We start from the raw sequence: 27,739 nt of genomic DNA, 5'->3' as shown, positions 1-27,739 counted from the left end.
TTAACATTTAAGGTAATTATTGATATGTATGTTCTTATTGTCATTTTATTAATTGCTTTGGATTTGTTTTTGTTGCTCTTTTTCTTCCCTTCTTTTGTTCTCTCCTCTTCTGGTTTGATGACTATCTTTAGTGTTGTAGTTGAGTTAATTTTTCTTACTTGTTTGTGTATCAATTGTAGATTTTTGGTTTGCAGTTATTCTGAAGTTTTTATATGAGTCAGTATATATATATATATATATATATATATATATATATATATATGATTGCTTTAAGTTGTTGATCTCTTAGTTGCAAGTGCATCTCCAGTGTCCTGCATTTGTACCCACCTCTTCTCATGATTTCGGATTTTGGTGGTATAATTGTGCATGGATGATTTCGTATCTTTACTGTATATATACCTTTACTGGTGAGCTTTGTCATTTGTGGAATTTTTGTTTCCTGTTGCTGTCTTTTCTTTTCTGCCTAGAGAAATCCCTTTAGTATTGTTGTAAGGCTAGTTTAATGTTGCTGAATTCTCTCAGCTTTTGCTTATCTGTGAAGGTTTTGATTTCTCCTTCAAATCTGAATGAGAGCCTTGCTGGGGAGAGTAATCTTGGTTGGAGGTTTTTTCCTTTCATCACGTTAAGTATATCATGCCACTCACTCTGGCCTGCAGAGTTTCTGCTGAAAAATCTGCCAATAACCTTATTGGGGTTCCCTTGTATGTTATTTGTTTCTTTTCCCTAACTGCTTTCAAGATTTTCTCTTTGCCTTTAATTTTTACTAATCAGTTTGACTAATATGTGTCTCGGTGTATTCCTCCTTGGGTTTATTTTTATGGTACCCATTGTGCTTCCTGGATTTGAGTGAGTGGTTCCTTTCCATGTTAGGGAAGTTTTCGTCTATTATCTCTTGGAATATTTTTTCTGTCCCTTTCTCTCTCTCATCTCCTTCTGGCATCCCTGTAATACAGATGTTGGTACCTTTAACATTGTCCCAGAGTTCTCTGAGACTCTCTTCATTTCTTTTCAATCTTTTTTCTCTTTTCTGTTCTGCATCCATGATTTCCAATAGTCTGTCCTCCACCTCGCTTATTTGTTCTTCTGCCTCCTGTTGTTAGCTGCTTCTAATGAATTTTTTATTTCATTCATTGTACTTTGCACCTATTCTTGCTTAAGTTTTATATCTTGTATCTCTTTGCTCAGTGTTTCCTGTAAGTTATCCATCTTTGCCTCCAGTTTATTTCCAATGTCTTGCATCATCTTTGGCATCAACAGTCTAAAGTCTTTTTCCTGGAGGCTGAGAATCTCCTGATCACTTAGCTGATTTTCTGGGGTTTTTTCTTTCTCCCTCATCTGAGTTATAGTTCTCTGTCTTTTCATTTTTACAGGTTTTTGGTGTGGTGACCTTTTTACAGACAATAGAGTTGCAGCCTCTCTTACTTCTGGTGTCTGCCTCCCTTGTAGCTGAAGTTGGTATGGGGGCTTGCTGTAGGCGTCCTGATGGGAGGCTTACTGTGTGTCTATAATAGATGATCTAAGTCTCTGATGCTTTAATTGAGAACTCATACCACATCATATTTATCTCTATAGCAATCGAGTTCTATTTTGGAAGGAGAATAGTTTCTATAATTTTGAAACAAGTTTGATTTGGAAACATATGTATCATTGTTTGCTGTACAACAAAATGCTATACAACAAAAATTGAAAATCAACTATACTCTAATTAAAAAATAATTTGAATTCCTTCTATTCTGAAAGTTAAAAACTTATATGATTAATGCCCCCCAACTAGCAAAATTTATGTCTGTTTCAATCTAATTTGACTAATATGATATTCATCTTGGCGATTTCAATTATTTAATTATTTCAACAACAGAAAAATATTTAAAATACATTAAAACATCTATAATAGGCAAATTCATAGAGACAGAGAGTAGATTAGAGGTTGCCAAGGGCTAGAGGGGAAGTAAGGAGGAGGGTTTTTTAAGGGGTATAGAGTTTCTATTTTAGGTGATGAAAAATTTTGGAAATAGATAGTGATCATATTATACTATATTGTGACTGTAACTAATACCACTGACTCACACAGTTAAAATGATTAAATAATATTTATATGTATTTTACATAGCAAAATAAAAATATATCATTTAAAATATTAAAATAATTAAGAGTGTTTCAAATACTAGTAAACCTAATGAAAATATCCAGAATACACATGAAAAAAATTATAACGCTTTTCCAAAGAGCTTAATAAAAAATAAGAACAATCAAAGACATACATGTTCCTAATGGAAAGAAGACTATTTTCTCCAAAATTAATCTTTAAATTTATTGGAAATTTTATTGAATTGTGAAGCATAATTTTTAACCTGACCAGATTATTCTAAATGTTTTCTCAAAATGTAAATAGTTAAGAATAATCAAAAAAAACATTGAGAAAGAATAAGGGGATAGGGCTGGAATTCTGCCACATTAAAACACATAAATTAGGGAGTTCCTGTCATGGTGCAGTGGAAACAAATCCAGCTAGTATTCATGAGGATGCAGGTTTGATCCATGGCCTCATTCAATGGGTTGAGGATCTGCCATTGCTGTGAGCTGTGGTGTAGGTCTCAGACGTGGCTCGGATCCTGGATCCTGTGGTGTAGGCCAGCAGCTATAGCTCCAATTTGACCCCTAGCCTGCGAACATCCATATGCCACAGGTGCAGCCCTAAAAAGAAAAAAAAATAGGTTATAATCATGAAGAGTAACAGAGAGATATGCAAAGGATGTTGATATATATTGTTAAAGCAGTTTATCAAAGGTATTTTTTAAATGGAGTAATATCCTGGGTCTGTATATGCCAGTGGTAGATATAGTCTCTACTGTCCATATCTGAACTTACAAATCTCGAGTATTTTGTGTTTACATTGTATTTTCAAAATGAGAGAATAGGGAAAATGTGCCTTATAACTTCCTTCGTTATTCGCTTGTATCTTATAAAGGTTTTCCTATTTTTAAAATATTTTTTCTATGACTTTAATAACTATAATTTTCCATTGTATGGATATACTGGATTTTGCTTAAATAAGCCAGTGTTTTGGAAACATTTAGATTGTTTCTTATTATAAGTAATAGTGTTGATATACCCTTTCCTAAAGCTCTTGCTGCACAGCTGCATACTTCCTTTGACTAAATGCCCAGAAGTGAAAACACTGGGTCAAGTGTTCTATGCACGTTGTAGAAGGGTTGTGAGGGTTTACAGTATTGTGTCTGTGACAGTTCCTCTTTTCCCAAACATATATCCATACTGAGGACGAAATTTTCCAGAACTTTTGTTAATATGAAATTCAAAATTAAAGAGTAGTGCTTCATTTCATTTATTTATCAAAGAAGTTGAACATTGTGCGATAGTAGTTGTTCATTTGTATTTATCAATTTGCGTACTATCTATTTATATTATTTGCCCATTTTAAAAATGATCAGTTTCAGTCTTTATTGGTTTGTGGCAGCTATTTTGTATATCAAGCATATTAACATTTATACCATGTGTCCAAAATATTTTAGAATTTTAGAATTGTTTGCTTTTGCATTTTGTTTGGTGTATCCAGTTTTAGAAGAAGTGGAAATATTTCTATCTTTCCTGATTCTACAGTGGTGAATCATATCTAATAGCATAAAAATGCTCTCACTTTGCAAAAATATCACAGCAATAATGGATTTTATGCTTGAGGAAAATCATACATGTAACCTATAACCATTTAAGATGAATAAGTTTTACCACCTTGACTTTAAATTATTTTTCCTTATTCTTCAACAATTTCTACATATCCAGAACCTCCGTCTTGTTGATTATACATGAAAGCAGTAAGCAGTACAATAGAAATCCAATTTTCTGAATAAAAAGGTTCCCCTGGTTGGTCTATAATGTCAGTAGATTTCTCATGTTAGACCTTTTTCAAATCCTTAAATCTTGAGTTCAAAGTCCTCCCTTACATCCTAAGAATAGTTTTCAGGCCCATCAACACAAGAATAAACACGTCTTCTCTTTTAAGCTACAGAATCATATTCTTTTTATATATGTTAACATACTTTTTCAAAAGGAAAGAACTTTGTTTCAAAAAAAAAATCTCTTTTTTATTTAATTCTATTGGGACAGTAAGAACAAAAAGACTTCCAGCTTAATGGTGTATCTTAATTCCCTGAGAATGAGGAAGAAAAATAGAGGAACTGAAGTAGAAATGGGCAATATAAAACAACCCCTCGGATGAAGTTAAGGGGCTTTTATAGTTCACACCCTGGCTCTCTTTCGCAGCAACGGCTGAAGTTTTAGAGCCATTCCCTGGTCTTTTAGGATGACTCGGGGTTGCATTTTAGATGCCATTAAGAGTAACAATTCAGGCGTTTTACTTGTCAGTCATTGCCAGTTCAGTAATATTTGTCACAATCATGTTAATTCAATCAGGTTTTCTGTTATATAAAATAATTATTTCCTAATAGCTATTATTACTATCCGTAGTGAGAAAGATTACCAATTTATCCTCAAGTGATCAATTAGCTATATGGCCTGGGATAAATGTAATCAAGAAATTTTTATATCATATTAATCATTAATGTATAAATTTACTACTTATTATATTCCATATGGCAAGACTCTTCTCTAACAGTAATAGTAGATAAACATATTTCAGCCTATTTTATTGCAAGATATAGATATACTCTAAAAGAAGCCAGCATTTAGTAGGCACTATGGCTACCAAAATCTTTTCTACAATCACCAGATGGGTTCTGCATATGCCCACATGACTATCTCTTCTAATAATTTCAATAGGTTCTTCTACTTGTGACTTTATAGTGTCAACAGAAAGGCTTTCTTGGGGGGAGAAAAAGCTAAACCCTCAAAATGGCATGAAATTATAGACACTCAATTATACATTTTAATATATAAAAATTAAAACAACACACTCATATAATTCCGTTTCAATGTCTAATCCTTCCTCACTAAGCAGTTTATAAAACATTTAGCTAGATGTAGCTGTGAGTCCTTTTTAAGAATGGGGTGTGACAGAGGGATGAATAGAGAGAGAGAAAAGACGGAAACCCAGAATCTTAAACATCTGATTCTGTTTAGTTACTAAGTCAAGACAGGATCTAGAGATCTTTCAGCTTGGGTAAAAGCGTTACATCCTCACTCTCCTTTATATGTTCGGCTACACATACTGACATACTCCCTCCCACCATTTCTAAATGAGTTCAAGGAAAACATATACACAATTGTACAAACTATTTTTAAGAGTGTTTCTTTGCTGTCTTGGGCTTTGTTTCCACATCACTAAGCAGAACTTTATTCTCTCTGAGCTGGAATAGATCTTATGAAAGAAGAAGTTCTTTATCTAAGAGGGAGCAATCTAGCATGCTGTCCTCTCTCCACCTAAGTAACATCTACTCATCCCTTAGGTCCTTACCTTTGTCTGGAAGCCTTCCCTATGCTCTGGACTGGGCTGAATGCTCCCTTTGATTTTCTGCTTAAATATCCTATCCTTCTTATGAAATCTCAGCAGAAATCTGTAATATTTGATCAGTATCTTCTTCCATACTATACAGGAAGCCCAAAGGAGCTGAGTACTATATCTGTCTAGTTCACTTCTATCTCCAGTACCTAAAACAATGACTGATACATAATTCATTCTCAGTAAATATTTTACGAATGCAGATTAAGTAAAGTAATATATGTAAAGTGCTCAGTTTAATTCTTGGCATATAGAAGTGCCCTGTACATGTTAGTTGTTAGTGTATGAACCATCACACACAGATATGTGCAGTATTGAACCCTAAACATGTTAAGCCTCATTGGTAGACTCTTTGAAAGAATGCCCACTGCCCATAATATTCAGAATGACATTTCTGCAGGCTCCCACTTCTCTTCTGTTAAATGATAACCTCTGGCTTCCTGAAAAGACAAAACAACTTTTAGTTTGGATAAGACAAGAGAAAGGATCCCTACTACTGACTGCAAAACTATCTGCCCTTCTCCCTCTCCAACTTACTGTGGTTCTCTGAAGCTGTCTTCTTGCATATCTCATTACTACAGCTTTTAGTCTAAATTATAGCATTCTATTTTTAGTTGTTTTTCAGAATATATGGTATGGCCTACAGTGTGTCTAAATGCTGTAATAATGAGCCATCATGCAATCAAATTCCATAGTTATATTTAACTTGGTTCCCTGAGTTAAAGCTGAGCTATCTCTTCTTTGAATTCATGTTTACTTACAGACCAAATAGGAATGCAGGCTGAACTGGACCAGAAGTTGTGGTGCTGCGCTGAGGTGTTTTTCATGCCTCAACCCCCATTTTGCTGCTGGAGGAAATGAAGCTTATCACATTTTATTTTTTTAAACTTCCTAATGATTCCAGAGGGAATAGCTGTAAAATCACTAAATGGTACCTTTTGTTGTTGGATTTTTAATTGAGAATTTAATTTGGTTGAAATTTACCCTGTCACCCTCGTGCCTGGTTAGTTTGCACTTTATTCTGTAGGAAATGGTATGAGGGAGACACTGAATTCTGAGCAGGTGGAGAGATCATCAAATATGCTTTAAGGAGGTTAATCCAGCAGCAGCGTGAAAAGACAACTTGAGGGAGTGGGTAAAGATAGAAAGAAGGCAGGTGGGTTAGGAGTATGGCAGTGCTCCAGTGAAGAAGTGCCAAGGGCCAGAATCAGAGGAGAAATGGTGAGGATGGAGCCCCAGGACCAGAAGAGAGGTGGTAAGGATGGAGCACCAGGACCAGAAGAGAGCTGGTGAGGATGGAGCCCCAGGACCAGAAGAGAGATGGTGAGAATGAAGCCCCAGGACCAGAAGAGAGCTGGTGAGGATGGAGCCCTGGGACCAAAAGAGTAGTGAGGATGGGAACAGGACAGAAATCCAAGAGCTACTCCAAAAACAGAACAAGATGACTTTGCAACATGAGGAATGTGAAAGATGGGAAATAGGTTTCGACCCTCGTTGGCTAGGAACTTGGTTTTATGGATACTAAATATGGGGTAAATAGGAAAAAGATAAAGTTTAGAGGGGAAACTCATCTTTTGAATTAACTGAATTTGAGGTGATCGCAAGATGCAGGCTACTGGAAATGTGAGCTGGAGTTCAAGACCAATATTAGGACTGACTCACAGGTATATATATGACCATGGTATCGTTCCTTTGGACAGCCTGGTTCCTTTTGTACCTCCGTATGTGGCACATACTTTAAGGTCATAGTCTTTTCTTTAGAAGGTAGAATATGACAATTAAGAGCCCCTTTTTTGTCCTGAAGTAGTCCCAGGCATCACTTTGTCCTGAAGTAGTCCCTATATCAGTCACCACCTTGTCCTTCCGTAATAGATGCTTTATCTGGTTATTCTAAATCTTGAAATTTTTTTAGTCACATTTTAGAAAGTAAATAATAGGTTCCCATGGTTAAGGACACTGAGACCAAGAAAGTGGGGGTGAGTTGGCTGAGTTTGCACAGTCAGTTATCAGTGTCCTGGTCTTCTGCATTCCCTACTGGAGTAAGTCAGACCCTGAAAGTGGGGGAATGCCGAATAACTTACTGTCTACTTCTTTGTCTCTGCTGTACAGCTTGTTACTGTGCATTCAAAATTGTTCTTTAAAAACGTTTTGTATTACTTCTAAAGCTCTGAACATTTACAAAAAAAAAAATGTGGCCCTATAAGAGAAATTAGAACAACACTGTAAAACAATTATACATTAGTAAAAGAAAAAAAATTGCTGGGAGTTCCCATCGTGGCTTAGCAGTAATGAACCCGACTAGTAACCGTGAGGACATAGGTTTGATCCCTAGCCTCACTCACTGAGCTAAGGATCCGGCTTTGCCATGAGCTGTTGTGTAGGTTGCAGACAAGACTTGGATCCCATGTTGCTGTGGCTGTGGCACAGGCCCACAGCTGCAGCTCTGATTTGACCCCTAGCCTGGGAACTTCCATATGCCACTGTGCAGCCCTAAAAAGACAAAAAAAAAAAATGCTTTTCTTCCTTACTTTTTTGAGAGTCTAAATATAATCACTTTATGATCAGTTCTACCAACAATGTTCGATGTTTGTAATCAGCCTATAGTTTCTACTTACACATACCATACCCCAGCCCCTTCTCCCCATAAAATGTTTGTTTCACAGCAGTAGTTTTAAGCATAGCATGCATTGCTAACTGAAAGGGATTGTTGCATAAAAATTTATCTGTTCTCAACCTTCATGGGATCCTTTAACTCTAGTGACACCAACTGATCTTTTATCTTTCATGCTACCTATACATCACCAGCCTCTTCTGTGAAGGACAATGAGCTGCTTTCTTAGGGTTGGTAAGGAATCAGTACAAGTTGGGAGGACAATAATACATAAACCATGGATTTAGATCCTGTTTATAGCACGACAAGGCGCAGTGCATTCATAGCTGTAATAATCAAGGCTCATCCCATTGGTGATCCCCAGTGGAGTACGGTTTAATTAGATGGTCTATGACACTACTTCATCTTAACATTGTAGAAATTAATGCTTTCTGTTTTCCGCTTGCTCCCTTTCCTACTGTATAGATGCCTTGAACCTCCGAAACCGACAGGTCATCTGCGTCACTCTCAAAGTCCTCCAGCATCTGGTTGTGTCGGCTGAGATGGTGGGTGAAGCTCTGGTGCCCTATTACCGTCAAATCCTCCCCATCCTGAACATCTTTAAGAATATGAATGGTGAGTTATTCCATGAGTCAAAGTGTCTTTTAAGCACTGAAAAAGGAAGTGGCTTGAAGTAGATTTAATTAGCAACACATTCAGGATTTATTATGGCATATAAACCAAGATCCATTTGGAGATCTACACAGCATAATTCCCACCCCTTCTCCACCTACTCCCTAGGGAAATAGTAAAATTAACAATTTCACGTATTACTCCTCACATGTACAGCTTCCTTACTCAGTACAGAAGCGCTGAAGCAGTTTTATAATCTTCCAATAATTAAACTGGTAAAGTTTTTTCTAACAGTCTTTTGAATACATTACTAGATTTTCAGTTTGCCCTTTCTCTTGATGGTAATTGTACCTTTAGGTATTTCCTGTTAAAATTATATTTGGTGTTTATTAACTGATTTAAGATGAATTTTCAAAGCAACATTATTAAAATCTGGTAAGGTGGTTTGAAGTTCTAGTATATGTTCTCCTATTTTTTAAAAAAAATAGAAGCATAGGTAATTTGTAGTTACTTAGTTGATGGTGAGTATTGATTAAAAATATATATATGCCGATGCGTTTATTTTTTAAAATATCATTCCGTAAGCTTTGGAAAGTACTGATGGGCTCGAATGAATCTGCTTCCAGTCTAACAAAGGTGTTGGCAAGTTGTGCCGACCTCCTGGCAAGCGGTGCACGTACATCCGTTCACTGACTGTGATTTTCCTTTCGTCCCTCTTGAAATGATGTGAATCTAATTTTCTTTCATGTTGCTAACTTTGAAGTTCCATACCTCTCTCATGCACGGAGTAAGTCAACATTTGAAGTTGATTTCTGACAGCCATGTAAATAAGTTAGCAATTTAGTGGAACAGTGCATGAAAATTTTGCAACATGATCTGCTTATTGTACATAAAAGAAAAAAAAATCAAACAAAAAAACTAAATGTATGACAGCTTCTGTCGCAAACAAGCCTTTCGTTTGGAATTGTCTTTTCATGGAATTCCTAAATTGCTTTTAAATGTCTCCTTAATCAACCCTACTATCCAGGAAATCATGGAATCTTCAGACTCTTTAGCTGCCTACTTATATGTTTAACATTAAACATTCTTAGTAAAAAAAAAAAAAAAAGAAAAGACTTCAATTGAGGTTATGGGAGTTTAAGAATGCTCATCATGGAAGGAGTTGGTATCCATTCCAAAATGTCTAAAAACTGCAAAGTTAATGTGGACATTTAGATGAGAAGTTTACTCTTTCAGGAAAGTAATAATTGGGTGTTAGTAATTCAGTCTCTTATGGTCTAAACTGAAAGTTGTAGTAACTTTCTACTATGTGGAAAATACTTGCACTTCCATTTTGTGGGAAATACTTGCTTAAATATTCTTGATTTATAATTCATATTTTTACTGTATAGCAGCATCAAATAAGAGAGATAAAGACAGAAATGAAAGAATCTGGGAGCACGCACCCCCAGAAGTCTCAGTTGCAGTTAACATTTTTGAAGGATGTGATTCACAAATGTTTCCTCAATAGTCCTCACAGAAACCTATGATAAATGTACTATTACTATTTCCACTTTTCTTTCACTATAGACGTTGCCTCCTAGTGACTCTTCTCCCATTTCCTTCTGTGCTTGCCCGCCATGGAAGATGAGTGCCAGCACCCCCTCTCCCTTACTTGTGTAGGAGAAGGGGGCCACTGCCACACACCTTCATGCTCTCCTTGTCCTTCGGTAGGATCCAGAACTGAAATCGAGGCATCATTTCATATCCTTGTATAAAAGAAGAAAAACTGTGATATTCAAATGATGATCCGATTCTCCCTATCCTCAAGGAGCCCCATAAAGAAAAATAAATACAGCTGCCACCAAGACAGATAAATCTCTCTTGGGAGCTGTGGACCATTAAACAAAAACCACCAGTTCCTACATCTTCCTCGTTATATGACTTATTTAATTCTTTAACTTACAGACGTTCTTATGCTTAACATAAGAAGTGATTGGGTTTAGGACTATAACCCTACTCAGATTTTATCAAAAGGGAGAATTTATATTATGGCCTTAATTTGTCCTACACATAGCTAATTATTTTGGACCATTTCTAAATATATGCACCAGGAATTTTACATTTAACTATTTTTCTGGTTAATATCGTTCTGACATTTGAGAGGAAAAAATATTAGCTTCAGCTTCATTTCCTACTTACTTAGAAACCTGTCAGTACAATGCCAGAATGCAGTTTGCTTGATTTCCAGAGGGTCATAGTACAGAATTGGAGCATTCTAGCTATAAAACTTAAAACTAGTCTTAAAGTGGCAATGTTACAGATGCAGTTCCACCAGTAGAAACTTATCACAGGATTCCCAATTTATTTTAATTATAACACTACTTTGTATTTTCAGTCTAAAAATAATTTAGCCTTAATAGCATTTTAACAGATCTTTATTTATGATTATGTTAGTCATATTCATAGAACCAGATATACTTTTCAATTTAAGCAGATGTTTTTAGTAACAGAAGTATTTACTTACAATTAAAATTAAATTAGAAATCCATAGCATGTAGCAACAGAAAAAAATTTCACCCTCAATTCCAATGTATTTAAACAATTTCATACCTTTCTGTTTCCTCTTTCCCTACTTTCATGTAATCAATATCTTGTTAAATTCAGATTCAAAGAGATTTCTTTCCAGTCCTACAACAAAATGTTTTTGATGATGAGATTCTATATGAATGGCTGAAAGAATGAAAGAGAGACTATTCCTTCAAATGTAATGACCTTGTCCTTCTGTTGCTATTCCCTTGAAGCACAAGCTTCAGCATAATTTCTACTGCCTGCTCTTTTCAGCAATTACTCTTCTATTTTAACGTCAGCTGGACTTCCCCTGAAATGATCAGAGGGCTGAGCAGCTAGCGATTGCACCACCAGCTCAGCGGTCTGGTGGGAAGTAACGCAGAGCAGAGAGGAGCAGATGACACTGGTAGCACCAGTCCGTGTCCCCATCTGCACCTCTACAGGAATGAAAACTTCCAACCTGCCCCCCAAGATCAGCCCTCTTCTAGGAGAAAGAGTGGTTTGTGTTTTATTTGTGAGTAACATACTTTCACAGGTCTTAATTAGGCTATAGTTAAAAAACAGCAGACAGACAGGTGAATTATGATGTAACATTTTGGAGCAAGAAGAGATATGACCTTTGGCAAGTCATGGAACTTCTCCAAACTTACATTTCTTCATCTACACAAAATGTCTGTAATAATACAAGGTTTTCTGTAAGGTTGGCATAACAATTGAGATCTTGGTCTCCCTTTTGTATAGGGCCAGGCCTTCACTGAGCATTAAATGACGTAGTCATCATCATCATATGACATTGTATACACATGCAATGGACATATATGAATTATATACAAATGCAGCAATACTCTATAAATTATTACGTAGAAACATGAATAGGCCATTTAATGTATTATGTCCACCGTTGGTAACTCCTCCCTTGGGCCCTTTCGTGAGCCTGTGAATGAGGTTGCAACTCCAGGTTTTTCCAGCTGCTACTTCCCTTTTCTTCAAAGCACTCGCCTGGCTTCTGATTGCCAAATGCAAGGTGGGTGGCCTAATAAATTAAGGACTATGGGATTCATTCAGGGATGACTGGTTTCCAAATGCATCCCTCCCTTGGCGCACTAGAATATGTGACTGATGTTTGGGGGAAGGTGGTTCTTTTAAATAGCGAAGTGGAGCGTGACAGACAAGGGGTGCCTAGACCAGGGTCCTCTTTGGAAGATCCAAACTAGTACCTAAGCTTGAACTTAATTCTAAACAATGAATTTTGGATGTGTCTAAGACACGCTGTCTTTCCAACAACTGCCGTGGGGTGAACAAAGAAGAAGAGTTTCTTTCCTTGTTCTTTCACACATGGTATTAAAGATTACAGAAAATTAAGACAATAGGAATGCTCAACTTATAGCTTTCAGAGATGAAACTACAAAATTAATGATGCAGTGTATTGCATTTGAGAAGTATGAGCCAGTGAATGGCATTAAAACATTTGGAGCTAAGGAGTTCCCATCGTGGCTCAGTGGTTAACGAATCCGACTAGGAACCATGAGGTTGCAGGTTCGATCCCTGGCCTTGCTCAGGGGGTTGAGGATCCGGCGTTGCTGCAAGATGTGGTGTAGGTCGCAAATGTAGCTCGAATCCCACGTTGCTGTGGCTCTGGTGTAGGCCAGTGGCTACAGCTCCGATTAGACCCCTAGCCTGGGAACCTCCATGTGCCACAGGAGCAGCCCTAGAAAAGGCAAAAAGACCAAAAAAAAAGAAAAAAAAATTGGAGCTAAAATATGGGTCTCTGCCAGCAGATTACAGCTATCCAGTAACTTTTTTTTTGGGAAGTAATCTTTATTTTGGTAGTAACTGCACTGGTAGTCCCTAAAGAGCCTCTAATGGAAATAGTTGAGAGATTCCAGGCACCAGCAGCCCTGATAGTACAGTAACTTTATGTCATGGAATATGCAAAAGTAGATGTAATAATGAAATAACATGTCCCCACGTACGTGAAAATCAAACAGTCTTAGATTTATCCTGGATAGTTTGAAGATGTAGGCCAGAGACTAATTAAAATCTTTGTAAAGAGATTTTAAATATAGTAATTCAAGTTCAGACACATTAAAAAACACAAGAAATGAAAATGCATTAAATTTCCAAAATTTGGGAGTGTTTGTACCAGGTCTTTCCCCTGAAATTTAAGTAGTTTCTAAAAATTAGAAATAATTGTTTTCTACTGATAGTCTTTTTAGACATTTAATAAGAAACTAAGAATTCTCAGTCAACCTGCTTCAAATCCTCTTAGTATTTCTATAAGTTCTGTGGGACCTATTTTCATGGTCCTTCAAAATGTTGATGAACTTTCCAGAGCTGATTCTTTAGCAAAAAATGTCTTTAGTTCTCCTGTCCTGTGACTGACTTGTATAAAGTTTATTTCATGGAGCTTTAAATGTTATTTTGAAATTGAGGTTTCTCCCCCATGGGATGCTCTACAGTTTTTAGTAGGAGTTAGACGTTGCTTGAGAGTTCCTTTGGAATCATTAGGTTAATCATACTTAGAAGCATCAGAAGGGCCTGTTTTCTGGGGGAAGCATTAGACTGCTTATACTCCACAGTTGCTGAGAGTTAGACCTGCTATGGCCAGGTATAGAGCTCATCTCTCCTGATCTCTTCTTCCGCTCAGAAACAGCCAGTTGCCTAAAAAGAATCCCAGGTCTAACACAGGTGGCCGATATGTGTAAGTGCTCTTTGTTCTGCACGTCTCTCCAAAGCGACTTCACTGCACGGAATCACACTATAAGTTCCACACCCAAAATGTGTTGGGCTTTCTTTTTTCTGTGGCACATGGCACACCTGGAAGAATTAGGTGCTTACTATGGGTTTGTGTGGAGTTTATTCACTACCCTTCACTACCCCAGTTTCTGTGACCAATAATATATGTTTTTTCAGTACCGTCCTAAATAACCTCACTATTCCATGAGGTAGCCTGTCCTACTTCAAACGTCGCTTCCTATAATGAAGGAAACACATTCCTAGGATTTCTCTATGGCTTATCTCTATAGTCTAAACCACATGGAATAATATTTAATTCCTTTTCCAATAGCAGACCCCCAAAAAATTTTATAAAACTTTCCTTCCCTTTCCATCTTCACTTTTCAAAGTTCAATGTCCCTTCCTCCAAGAAATCTTTATAAGCAGAACTTGCAGAACCTCAGAAACCTTAGGGGATAGAGATGGTGGATTCATGTATCTGTAAACACTGATGGCTCTGCAATGATCCAGGACAGCAGCCCCATGGAACAGGTGGTCCTGGAAAAGCCAAGACTTTCACATCCTCATCTGAAGCACCTTACCTGTGGTCAGCCCATAACATGACCATCTTACCATTATGACATCTCACCGCTATGTTGGGGCAGGCACAATACTGTAAACCGCCTCTATCTCTTCTCCTCTGAAGACATCCATTGTAGCATCTGTCCAGGGGAAAAATTATCCTCAGAGCTGTCTATCTGCATCTGGAAACACATGACTGGGTAGGATGCTGATCAATGGAATCAGAATCCAGTTCTGAAGGCTGCATATGTGTTTTCCAGGACCACTGTAACCAATGACCACAAACTGGGCTGCTTAAACAGTGGAAATTTACTGTCTCACAGTTCTGGAGGCCACAAGTCCAAAATCAAGGTGTCAGTAGAGCCATGCTTGCCAAAGCCTCCGGGGAAGAATCCATTCTCTGCCTATCTCCTAGCTCCTGGTGGCTCCAGCAATCCTTGGCATCCTTGGCTTATGGATGCATCACTTCAGTGTCTACGTTCTTCTGCAAATGACATCTTCCTCGGTGTGTCTATCTCTGTGTCTCTTCTCCTCTCTTTATAAAGACACCTGTTCTTGTGAGGATTGGATTAAGGGCCACCCTACTCCAGTATGACCTCATCCTAACTTTACTAATTACATCAGCAATGACCCTATCTCCAAATAAGGTCATATTTGAAGTTCCAGAAAGAGCATAAACTTGGGGGGTACTCTTCAGCTTAGGACAGACTGTGTAATGCCCCCCACCCCCAGGTGTGTGGACATAGAACCCTGTCCTGGAAGAATAAAGCTGGAGCTTTCATGTGCCTTCCATTTTCACACATCGCCATGATGCACCTGGACTGGCTGTGCAAAATCTAATAACTCCCTCTCTCAACAACAGTGAAAAGTACTCTTCCTTTCCTTTTCATCTGGAGGGTGTTAAGAGAAGAAAAGGGTCCAGGTAAGTTTGGAGTAGAGGAGATGATAGGAAATTGATTCTTTTTTTTTCTTCCATGATACTGCAGACTAACAAAGAGAGGTGAGCACTTTCTCAGCTCTGGGTGCTGCCAGGGATATTCTGGACTCCCACGGGCCCTGCACCCACCAGCCTTCCAGAGGACCCCTGGGCCCCACTCAGGGAGCAGACTACATCGTCTGCGTCTGTCTCTGCCCACCCAGCTGGGCAAGAGGGTCCAGCCACTCTGCCTGCATGGGGTTTGGAGCATTCAGCCTGTGGGCAAGAGGGTCCAGCCACTCTGCCTGCATGGGGTTTGGAGCATTCAGCCTGTGAACAAGGACAGGTGGGACAATATGTGGAAAAACAAGACATAGGAGAGAATTTCAGAGCAAAGGTTCTGGCCTTGAGTTTCTTGGGTTTGAATCCTGGCTCCGGGTTTACCAGCTGTGTGAACTTGGAGGGGTTACATAACTACTCTGTGCCTCAGTCTCCTTAATTTGAAAAGCAAGTTGTTGGAAAGATTAATAAGAGCTCATTGACCTGCAGAAAACTGCAAGGAGATCATTTTGCAGAAGTGTGAGCAGCATGAGGGTAAAGGAAGAGATGGTGAAAGGCAGGTGAAATCGCTTTACAGATCAGCAGGCGCTACAAAAGTCTGTCAGCCTGCCTCACCGGGCCATGGAGAAAACCGTATATATGTGGGTTTTTGTTCCCTCAAAGGAAGTTAAGTGACATCTGTTAGAATTAATATGACAATATGGTGATTTGATGCGAAATGCATGTTCAAGAATCAATATCTTTTTATATACCAGCAGTCAGAAATACAGGTCAAAATTTGTTTCCTAGGTGCTAATGGTTTCAACTTGCAGAAATATCCCACCACAGCTGAACTTATACTGTTCAGCTCTCCCTTCCTCTGCAAGGTAGTTTTGGTTCCTTCTTTAGATTCCTCAGTTCACTTTGGGAGACAGCTAAAGCTTTTACCTAATCAAAGGGCTTTACCTTGGTAAACAAGAGGTTTACCAAGAATTGCCTGCCCTGATGGCTTATTGAAATCCCAGCCTCTTTCCAAGACAGATACGGCTTTCAGTTTTTAAATAGCCTCTGTATGACTCTCTCCAAATCTTATTGCCCAAGTTTCATCCTGGGCATCCCAGATTCACTTGTGTCTGTGCCGTCATTCTTGTTTTACCACTGCTCCCGCCGTGTAACTTCGCCTGAAGGGATCAGACTTGTCAGAAGAACTAGGGATTGCAAATCCATGGCCCACGCGCATCTTGATAGTCCCAGACTAAAAGCAAGTTTGGTGTATCTAGAACAATTTTCATAGTTAATCATAAAAAGTTAACTTCCATAAAGCCTTTCTAAACTGAAATAAAGGGGCTGCTGTTGCATGGAAAGAAGGGCTTGACATGGGACCGGAAATGCGTGGGGCCATCTGTGCCCACCACCTGCTTGTTGGAAGGGGCCATGTGACCTAAACGCCAGTTCTTGACCTTGGGTAACTGTCCAAAGACTCTCAGGAAGTAGCACCAGAAACAAACCCCAACTTCAAGTCCTCTCAGGATGCTTCTCTGATGCCCCTCTGACTGGTAGAATGAATTGCTCTCCTGCACCCCTTCCCGGCCTCTCTCATTTGCAGCAGACTGTATTTTCTGACTTCCTGGGTCTGCCTCCTCACTAGTCTGGGACAAGAGTGCAGATGCTGGCAGAGAGCGGGCACGCCCGGCCAGTGCTTGACCTGTCTGCTCTGCTACGTTTGGCAAGTGTGCTTTGACGCCCTCATGCCCCTGCTGAGGTGAGCCACGAAGGAGCTACAGACAAAATGATTTGGTTCCAGCTGGTTCCCTGGAACCAACTGGAAATCTCCACTGCTCACTGGAAACTGGCACATTTCTGAATAGGAGATTTCTACAGTTCAGCTAAGGCATTAAAGATATGCCTCCAGAAATTTGTATAATATGCTTTACTGTATTTAAAAGCTCAAGATGGGCCCCAAATGAGCAAGCATGCAGGTATTAGCCCAAGAGAAAACAGCATTCTTTTCTGTTTATGCAGCAGAGAGGTTTACTGCATCTGACTAAGAACGCACTTAGTGATTTCTAAAGCTTTAATTTAAGGAGGCTCCTGTATGCGGTAGATCATAATGTGTGCTTTAAAAATCACCTAAAGTATCACCTATTCTGGATTTGCTCATAGAATTCTCGTTCTCACTTTCCTTTATATGCATATCTTTCAGGAGCACCAATAAATGACTTTTTAGAGGTCTCTGTGGACAATACAGAGAAAATAAAAGTGTCACTGGTGTAATTGTTAAGTTGAATAGTCACTATGCATGACATAATTAAACGGCAAGTTTAAAAGGGGGGTGGAGACAAAAAAAAAAAAAAAACTTTATTGAGGGGATGGGGAGAGCCTTTCCCTGACCCTGCCCAAGACTTAGCCAGGGCCTTCACTGTTCTACGGGCCCCAAGATCCACAGGCAGTTTGAGCTACACACTCAACTCCAGTACCTAGAATCCCCTTTTTAAGAGATTGATCAAAACTCAGAACTTGATCTACCCTCACTTAGTCTCCCCTCTCCCAGTTCCGACTGCTCTGGGCTGGAAGCTTACAATGGGAAAGAAGGTGTAGAGGGCGTCACTGCTAGTTTTCTGCCTTGCGTGTTGTCCCCTCCACACCCCACCCTGGATACCCAGTTCTGTCCCACACGGTTGTCAGGGTCAGGGCGACAGACGTGAGGAGAGGGCAGGTTCCCACTGAACTTGCTGCCCCAAGCTGGTAGGCATTAAAGCCGATGCTCCCCCAAGGGCGTGGCTCTCTATTCTCAATGTTCACACTGCCCCCCTGCCTCAGCCCCTAGCTTTCCTGCCCTCACCTCGTTTTTGTGCTCAGGGCCCCTCTGCCCTTCCAGGAAGCCCAGTCATCCAGGATGAAAATGACCCCACACCAGCCCTTCCTCCCCTGTGGAAAGTGCACGCACTCCACCTTGAGCCCTGGAAATTGGGAGCACAAGCCCTCTGGTCCTGCTTCCCGGGCCCCCTTAGCTTCTCAGCTGTGAGGAAGACCCAGGCCCTCATGCTGCCCAAGCCTCGGACACCAGGGCTCTCAGATGGCACCTCAGCGCATGGGGCGGGGTGGGCACAGAGCACAGTGATATTGTCCTTTAAAGAAATCCCCCTGTCTCCTCACCAGCGTGGTCTCGCTTTCAAAGCCTGACCTGTCTGGTTGTGGACTTGGCCCTCTGACCCCCGTCAGCCACGCGGGCCCCAGGCACAGTTCCCATCTCAACTCCTTGCCACACTGGCTTTGGTTTACTTGAGTTAAGCACAAAACTGTAGGAATTTTCCACTTAATATGAAATCAGCTTTCCGTTTTTATTGTCCTCCTCAAAACTCTGTATTTTTCACATTGACCGAGTGGAATGTTTATAGCACAGCATATGCTTAACCATCAATGAAGGAGGAATTGAAAAAATACGCTTGATATATTTCCTTAGAAAAACTGCAAATATTATTGGTATTTCTTTGCTTGCCTGCCTTCTGTATTATACTCTCATGTACATCTTGAATTAATGTTCCAAGTAATAAAGAAAAAAGTAATGATTGCAATGTTGTTATGAGTAAGTTCTGTTTGGATCCTTCCAAGATCAAATTACTTTCCACCCCCCAAAACACAGGACTTTAATATGAGCTATTTATATCCATTTTGAGATGATATTGAACAAAAAATGACTCTCCTTTCAGGGACTTTTAGGTTTTGCATACGTATTACAACTGTACTTCTACGTCTCCAATGAACCCCACATTTTTCTTAAAATTTATTTCTTGAGGCTTGAAATTATCTTTATTACAAACTAAAAAACTAATTAATGATATAATATTTAAATTTTGAAAGCAATAATGGGCCATAATAACAGGTTATGGCCCAGTAATTGTCCCACTATCTCAAGCTTTGTTTTTACCTTTAGGCAAGGTGGATACTTATTTATACACATAAAGGGCCTTGAAGAATTTGTAGTCTTTCTAACGGAAATCACTGGATATTATCTGTTTGTGTGGTTATTTATTATAAATAGTGTAAAAAACCATCTAACCAGGACATAAGTCTGCCTAGAAGAATATGTGTTATCCTTTCAAAGTTTCTTATAATCTGTGAATATAGAACGACGATATTCAGAGGGAAGCAGTGCAATATATGTATATTTGTGATAAACACCTAAAATTCCTGAAAGAGTTTCTGCTAGGCTTTTAGGCATCAGTGGAATGAGGAAGAAGAGTGTGATGACAAGCCTGTCAAAACCTGTTCCATGCCCACCCTTCTTAAACACCTGCTGGGGCGTCCGTTGCTCGTCATGGAACACTGGGTCTCTTGCTCTCCCCTAAGGCTGGCCTCACCACCTCCAGAAGGACAGAGGTAGCAGGCGGACTCCAGAGTCTCAGAGAGCAAGGCGGTTTTTACCAGTTGTTCGGAGGATGCCAAAGAGAGGATCACATGGTGCATGAGTGTTCACTCTGTGCCAACACAGCAAAGCGTCCTCAAGATCCTTAAAAGACCGAGAGTTTGCTTCCAGGCAGCAGTTTTCCACTCAGCACAGGCGTCAGACGTCTCTGCAGCCTCGCCCTGTGTCCCTGAATCAACGCGCGCCGCTACAGGAGACTTGAGGCGTGAAGGAGGTTTCCACTCTCAGGAGAAAAGCAGACCAGAGGTTCCTTATTACCGTACGCTCTCACCTTCTGCGCTCTTCAGGAGCTTGACCTGAGGTCAGGGTACAAACTTGGAACCGTAAATTCCTAGATTTGACAGGAGGCTTGTTGAGACTCTTCGAAGGGAGGAAGATCACTGCTTAGACTGAATCCCTTTTCTGAACAAATGAGATAGTGAGCTATACAACAAAGGTTCAGATTTACCGCAATTACCATTATCTTCTTGGGGAAAAGTGGGAGGACCAGCTTCCTTGGTCCTAACTGCGTATGTCCCTTCCTGGGAAGATCATGAGCAGAAGCTCTCCATGTGGGCAGCCTTCAAATACTGTGATTTGTTTCCTTTTAATTTCCAGTTTTATTGAGGTGTAAGTCATATGTGATTTTATAAGTTTAAGGTGCACAACATAATCATTTAATATATGTATAACATCCATCATCTCACATAGTTAAAAATTTGTTTTCCTTGTGATGAGGATTTTTAAGATCGACAGTCTCAGCAACTTTCAAATTCATAAGGCACTATTGTTTAACTGTAGTCACCAAATATTGTTAATCAGTTGTCTCAGAATTTTTCTATGACCGGTTTTTGCTGAATCTTTGCTAGGAGCTCCATTTATGTAATCAGTGCTAAATCTTTGCTAAGAACTACATTGCGATAGCTATACTGTGTTTATAAACTCAACCAAAGAGCATTTCAGATTATTAGTCCTGAAACTACCAGATTTGAGAGTCATTCCAAATGCGTAGGATGCAGGCCATGGAGGACAATGCATCATCTGGTACCTTCTCCATCACGAGGAACGCCTAATAGGTCCAGTCTTGTTCTAATCTAATAGGCCTATGGGATGAAACTGCAATGAGCTAGAAGCCCTAGGATCTTTTTGAATATCTGGATGTTGTTCCTAGGACATAAATTCCTTGAAGACAAGAATTTTTATCTTTTTTTTTTTTTGTCTTTTTAGCTATTTCTTGGGCTGCTCCCGTGGCATATGGAGGTTCCCAGGCTAGGGGTCAAATCGGAGCCGCAGCCACCGGCCTACGCCAGAGCCACAGCAACGTGGGATCCAAGCTGCATCTGCAACCTACACCACAGCTCACGGCAACACCGGATCATGAACCCACTGAGCAAGGCCAGGGACCGAACCCGCAACCTCATGGTTCCTAGTCGGATTCGTTAACCACTGCGCCACAACGGGAACTCCAAGAACTTTTATCTTTATCTCTGCTTTATCATCAGCTCAAGAGCAGTTCCTGGCAGTTCTTAGCTCAATAAATATTTGCTAAATAGATGTATGGGTGGATGGGTGGACGATGTATTCATTTTCCCTTGCTGCTGTAACAAACTACAACAAATTAAGCTGCTTAGGCAACACCCACAGTTCTACATATCAAAAGTCTAACGGACTTGGCTAGGTAAGATGATTAGAATCTGATAAAGCTGAAATCAGGTGTCAGCGACCCTGCATTCATTATAGATGTTCTGGACTTCCAGGCAGAAATCATTCCAGGTGGTCATAGAACTGAAATCCCCATGCCCTGCCTGGCTGTCAGCATTAGGTAGCTCACCACTTCTGGAGGCTGCCCATCTTCCCTGGTTTAAGGCACTCTTCATTATCTAAGCCAGCAATGGCAGCTCAAGTCCTTCTCACCCTTCTAATCTCTGACTCCCTCTCTGCCACATCTCGTCTGCCTCCTTCTGCTTTTAAGGGCTCAGTGATTACATACTACATTATAATAGGTGTACTGTGTTATAAAATCCACCTAAGAGCATTTGAGATTATTAGTTCTGAAAATATCCACCAGTATTTAAGAGTCCTTCCAAATGCATGTGACACAGGCCATGGAGGACAATGCATTATCTGGTACGATCTTGTATAAGACCATCCACAGAGTCTCTTACGGTGATACCTATACTACTGTTTGGCTGAGTAACAAGAGGGCAGGAGTCGTGCGGACCATCTTCAGAATGGTGCCTTTGGATGAAGTCATCCAAAAGTTGATGTCCAGATAGCCATGACTGGAACCCTGAAGTGTATGTTCAAGAGGACACAAAATGAATCTTGTTTCTTAAACTCTTTGCAAAGATAGCACAGCTCTACACTCCTGTGATAAACTCAGAGAAGACTGCAGATGTGCAAAGTTTGGAATGTGTGTGACAAGACACACGGTTTAAAGGTTTTATTGTCATTTTGGAGTTGAATCACATTAACTAATGATTTGATGATTCATGTATAAGTGGAGAATAAAATCAAGTTCAACTTGTCTTCCTGAAGATTGGCCAGTGGGAAAAGAACAGCATGCCTAGCCAAATTCAATTAGTCTATTAGCCAATGGTGTCCTCTGTCCTACCTTATGTTCCTTGTCATAGGCAGTATATTTCATTTCCTGAGTAATTTCATCAGCATACCTAAAATTCCCATAGGCCAGCAGTAGAAAGGACAAGGAAGTATAGCTTTTGGAATTGCTATGGTTGCTTTACAGATGAAAAAGCTAAGTATTGGATCAAATGACTTTCCCAAGGTCATGTGATAGAAATGAGCCACAGCCAAGGCCTCAAAAATAGATTCTACCTCCAATCTTGAGTGCCAGATACTCTGAAATGTAAATTGCTTTGCCAGAAGTAGGGGTTCTGAGGCAGTTCTGATCAACAAATTATTTTATTTAATGTACTGAAGTAAATGGAAGTTTCATTGATCCATTTTAACAATTATTACATGCTGTCAGATCAAAGCAGCTATTGCTAATCTTCCCCACAAATTCATATGCATTATAAAGCAAGAATGTTTTCATATCATCAATTTCTATTGTGAAGTGGTAATCAATAATAGCTTGAGTAAAACTCTGAACACAAAAAATGAGCAGAAAGTTTACCTGATTAAAAGCATCAAACATAGAGTATTAACTAATGCTCTAACGTACCTCCACTCTTTGCCAGAAGGAGTTCAAATGTATATTTAAATCCAATAGCATTCTCGCTCACAGTTATCAATAAAAGCAGTATACATAGTGCAATCATCTTGAGGACCAGGTCTTTCTAGAAGAACGTTACTCCCTAGTGTACATTTCAAAAAATATGTGGAAGCATTTGCCATATATTTCATTAAATCTAAGATGTAATCAAGTGTAAAAAATATTTGTATGCAACCTTGAGAAAGAAAAATTGTTTCCAATTAAACTATGATGCACTATAAGCATCCTGAATCAGAAATGCAAAAATGTAAAAAACGTGACTTCATGAAACATGTTGAGTCTAAGTCAGCTTTCAAAGTGAGGCAGCAGCCACCTTGACCATGAAAAATAAATGCTTGTGAGCAGAATGAACACCACGCACCATCCACTCTCTTCGCATCTTCCCATACGTCACCGAACCTGATCCTCACAACCACCAAAGAAAGCAAGCAGAAAAACAATGGGATTGTTTAGTGCTTCACCCAAGGTCACTCAGAGGCAATCAAGTTTCAAAATTAAATTAATTTGATTCAACATGTGTTTACTTTGTTTTCTAAGAGGGTTAGAATCTCTTTTTTCCCTGCTTAACAATTTCTTGGCCGGTATATCCACCCATTTCTTAGGCATGGACCAAGATGATAAAGAAGAGGCCATACCAAAGACTGTATTTCAGAATACTTGTTACATTCTGAAACTAGCATCCATCAAAAATGTAGCTGAACTCGATAATTAGGATCTGCGTGAACCAGACACCCACACATATTTTTAAATCAAAGGAATTTCTGGGGGGATACATTAATGAATGCAAAAATAGATATACCTCAATTTCTATAAAGTACTCTCTACCTTTCACTGATAGTCAATAAATTAGCATTTTGAAACCAGTATGCACTTCAGTCTTCAGTAAACTTAATTATTTTTTTATTTCAAAAAGAGCTACTTTTCAGAATAATAAATCTGGATTATAGCCCTAAACAAATAATAGGACTTTAATTATTCTTTATAAGCAAAATAGAACAAAATAATGAAAGCATTGTAATGAAATTAGGAATGTAGAATAAAATAGATATTCTAAGAACAGTTTATATTATAACAGACCAAGTAAAACAACTATGTGTCTGCATGACAGATTAAGGACTGTAGTTACTAAACTGTTTATGTAGCTGATACCCAATAATTTTCTTAAACTCATAATTTGGTAATTTTTCCCTGCTTTATAAACATGATTGTTTTTTATCAGCTAGTGATATTTGATGTTTATGTTAGAATTACTTGATGGGAAAATCTAAAATAATGACTTCCTTCCGATTATTGCTTTGATTTGGAAAACTTTTAGTAAGTTATAGAGTAGGTTTAAACCTTACTCTTTTAGGCAGTTTAATTTGAGGAATGTTTCTGTTTTTCAAACACAATTCTTTATGAACATTTGTTTTAGGTGGACTAGTTCACAATTTCTTCATCGTAACCAATCACAAAGCCCTTCCAACAATTCTTCCAAATGACAGCAGGAATAGAAATTTAAAACTGGTCTTGCCATTTATCCTTCATTTGTTTAGCCAAATCAATATTCTGATTTAACCACAGGTGTAGATTACACAGAGAACAGTGTTCTCCGAATTTTGATATAGTTTACAGGACTCGTGTTCTTATACTATTTATGAGGTGGTCTGAAATACACCAGTTATCTACACTTACCCATGTGCCATGGAGAAGCTCTTCCATGAACCTGTTTCTGAAAACTAGCCCACTTTTTCTTAGAATTTTTCACCTACTTCTCCTAGAAAATTGATTGCATTATTAAACGTCTTTTAGTTTTCTGTATTTTAGAAAGAAACCATAATTCATTACAAATAAAACCTTTCCAGGGTAATAATCACCTAGCATATAAATGATTTTAGTATTGATATAGCTAAGCTTCTCTAAATAATTTCCCTGTCCATTGCATAATCTACCAAGTATGCCTGTTAAATGATAGTTTTGTAATCCAAGAATTTCTATTATAAAAACCTGTGAGATACAGTCTAACACATTTGGAAAGGTAACACCCTTAGACTGTAATTGGAAGATAAAGTTCTAATTACTGTTTAGTTTCTTGGTTGAAAATCCTTGGCATGTATAATATAAAATCGACTCTGACATTACGCAATTAAAATTGTTAGTATTTAGCTATTCTTTTGAAGCCGTAATAGCTTGATTTGTTTGGCTCAAAAAATGTTCAGCTAGAAAAAAGTACTTAAAGTTTGGAAACTTTAGTAAAGTAGCCATCCATACAGTTAAGGTGAACTGGTTCAGTGTCGGGTCGTTAAAAAAATGATAGGTTCTGTAGAAGGTATACTATTTGAAGTGATTCACACCAGGAAGATAAACTTTTTTAGAATTCCCTTATCAAGGCCATGAATTAACATGCAGTGTTGTGACATGTTCCTGTGATCTTTGTCAAATCAATTATGGAAAGTTAGAAATTGTGTCTCTTAAAAATTGACTTGGTCTTAGACTTGATTACTTATCTAAACTATGTCTTTCATTAATAGAAATCTCATAGAACTGTTCTGCCAATTATATTTCTAGCGTAGATATTCCTATCTTTTTTATTTTTCAGTGGAATTATTTATTTGTCCCAAGTTTTTTTATATTATTTAACTGTTAACAGTAGCTAATGGTTATCTAATGTTTCTCTGGCAATATGCCAGATACTGGGTTAAACACTTTCTATAACCATGTCATCTAATCTGCACAAACCCACAAGGAGGAAAGAAAGTATCTTTAATCTAATTTAAGTGAGGAGAAAATGAAGGCAGTGGAATTAAGTTATTTACACACAGTCAGTCAGTAAAAGGGCGTGATGGCATTATTTAAATGGAAAGAAGAACAAAAAGTGAAAACTTCTCTAGTTTTCTCCATTTTCTGTATACTCTGTATTTCAGCTGCGCCTAATTGGGGATCTCATTACACTGTTAAAGTCATTCCGATATATTGATTTCATCTTCCAGTGTTTAAAGTAACCACCTTCAACTGGCAACACTCCTAAACTTACAGCTTCTTCCAAAGGCTTTTTTGTTTGTTTGGTTTTGCTACTAAATGAAAAAAAGCAGTATTCAATACTAGTTATTTACCATGATTTATTTTTTTAAATATCAAGTGGCATTGATCTTGGACAAAACCTAGACCCCAATTTATTACCTATTCAGTAGGATGGAATTTTTTACATGGCTATAGTTTATAAAGGAGTTTTACTAAATATACAACAGATATCATAAACAAGATTTTTTATGGCACATAAATATTTATTAGAGCTTTTTTATAGTAGTTAATATGGCATGCATACACTTTTTCTGGAATTATAAATCCAACCTGAAGTACCACTTGGACATTGATATGGATAGCTTTTAAAAGTGAGAAATGTTATACTGAAGTGTACAGTTCTTCATGTGCAGTTGTTTGTTCTTTGTGTAGAAAGATGATTTTGCTGACGGTGTTAGTTTCTGCACAGAAGTCCTTGTCGTCAGCAAGACAATTTGAGATGATTCAACACAATTGCAAGAAACGCACTTTAGAAAGAAGAGCTTATAAGATTTGTCCATCGAAAGATGTGAATTAAATGTAACTCGGAGTGAGGAAGAAACCCTAGTTTTCACTTTTTTTTTTTCCCTTGTTTAGGGAAGATGAGTTGCTAATAATGATTAAGGGAAAAGTCATTCCTTCTAAGTTATGGCTTGGTAGATCTTCAGCTTGAATATGCAGCTATGTTGAGAGAAAGAGAGAGAGGAAGCAAGAAGAAGAACAATGAATACAATTAGAAACACAAAAGAAATTTTAGTAGAGAGGGAAATTAAAATCTAAAACCAGAGGATTTTTTACTTTTTTTGAAACCTAGGAAAAATATGACAAGAAATGAAAAAAAACTCTGAAAACATACAGAAAGAATATCAAGTAGAGCCACTGTTTTTTTTTTTTTAATTTTTTTATTTTCCCACTGTACAGCAAGGGGGTCAGGTTATCCTTACATGTATACATTACAATTATATTTTCCCCCCACCCTTTGTTCTGTTGCAACATGAGTATCTAGACAAAGTTCTCAATGCTATTCAGCAGGATCTCCTTGTAAATCTATTCTAAGTTGTGTCTGAGAAGCCCAAGCTCCCGATCCCTCCCACCCCCTCCCCCTCCCATCAGGCAGCCACAAGTCTTTTCTCCAAGTCCATGATTTTCTTTTCTGAGGAGATGTTCATTTGTGCTGGATATTAGATTCCAGTTATAAGTGATATCATATGGTATTTGTCTTTGTCTTTCTGGCTCATTTCACTCAGGATGAGATTCTCTAGTTCCATCCATGTTGCTGCAAATGGCATTATGTCATTCTTTTTTATGGCTAAGTAGTATTCCATTGTGTATATATACCACATCTTCCGAATCCAATCATCTGTCGATGGACATTTGGGTTGTTTCCATGTCCTGGCTATTGTGAATAGTGCTGCAATGAACATGCGGGTGCATGTGTCTCTTTTAAGTTGAGTTTTGTCCGGATAGATGCCCAAGAGTGGGATTGCAGGGTCATATGGAAGTTCTATGGATAGATTTCTAAGGTATCTCCAAACTGTTCTCCATAGAGCCACTGGTTTTAA

General features: G+C 38.5%; 1 protein-coding gene across 1 annotated transcript in view; it reads left to right on the top strand.

Annotated features, from left to right (window-relative positions):
• The window catches only part of PACRG (parkin coregulated), a 499,477-nt gene that overhangs the window by 278,205 nt on the left and 193,533 nt on the right, over nucleotides 1-27,739 (top strand). The window contains exon 4 of the mRNA XM_047769777.1: nucleotides 8,550-8,699. Coding sequence (XP_047625733.1) covers nucleotides 8,550-8,699 — 150 coding nt within the window. The remainder of the gene's footprint in view (nucleotides 1-8,549; nucleotides 8,700-27,739) is intronic.

Source organism: Phacochoerus africanus, chromosome 2 (genome assembly GCF_016906955.1).
Source record: "Phacochoerus africanus isolate WHEZ1 chromosome 2, ROS_Pafr_v1, whole genome shotgun sequence".
In the NCBI taxonomy this organism is placed as follows: domain Eukaryota; kingdom Metazoa; phylum Chordata; class Mammalia; order Artiodactyla; family Suidae; genus Phacochoerus; species Phacochoerus africanus.
This window is presented reverse-complemented; position numbering and strand designations above follow the sequence as displayed.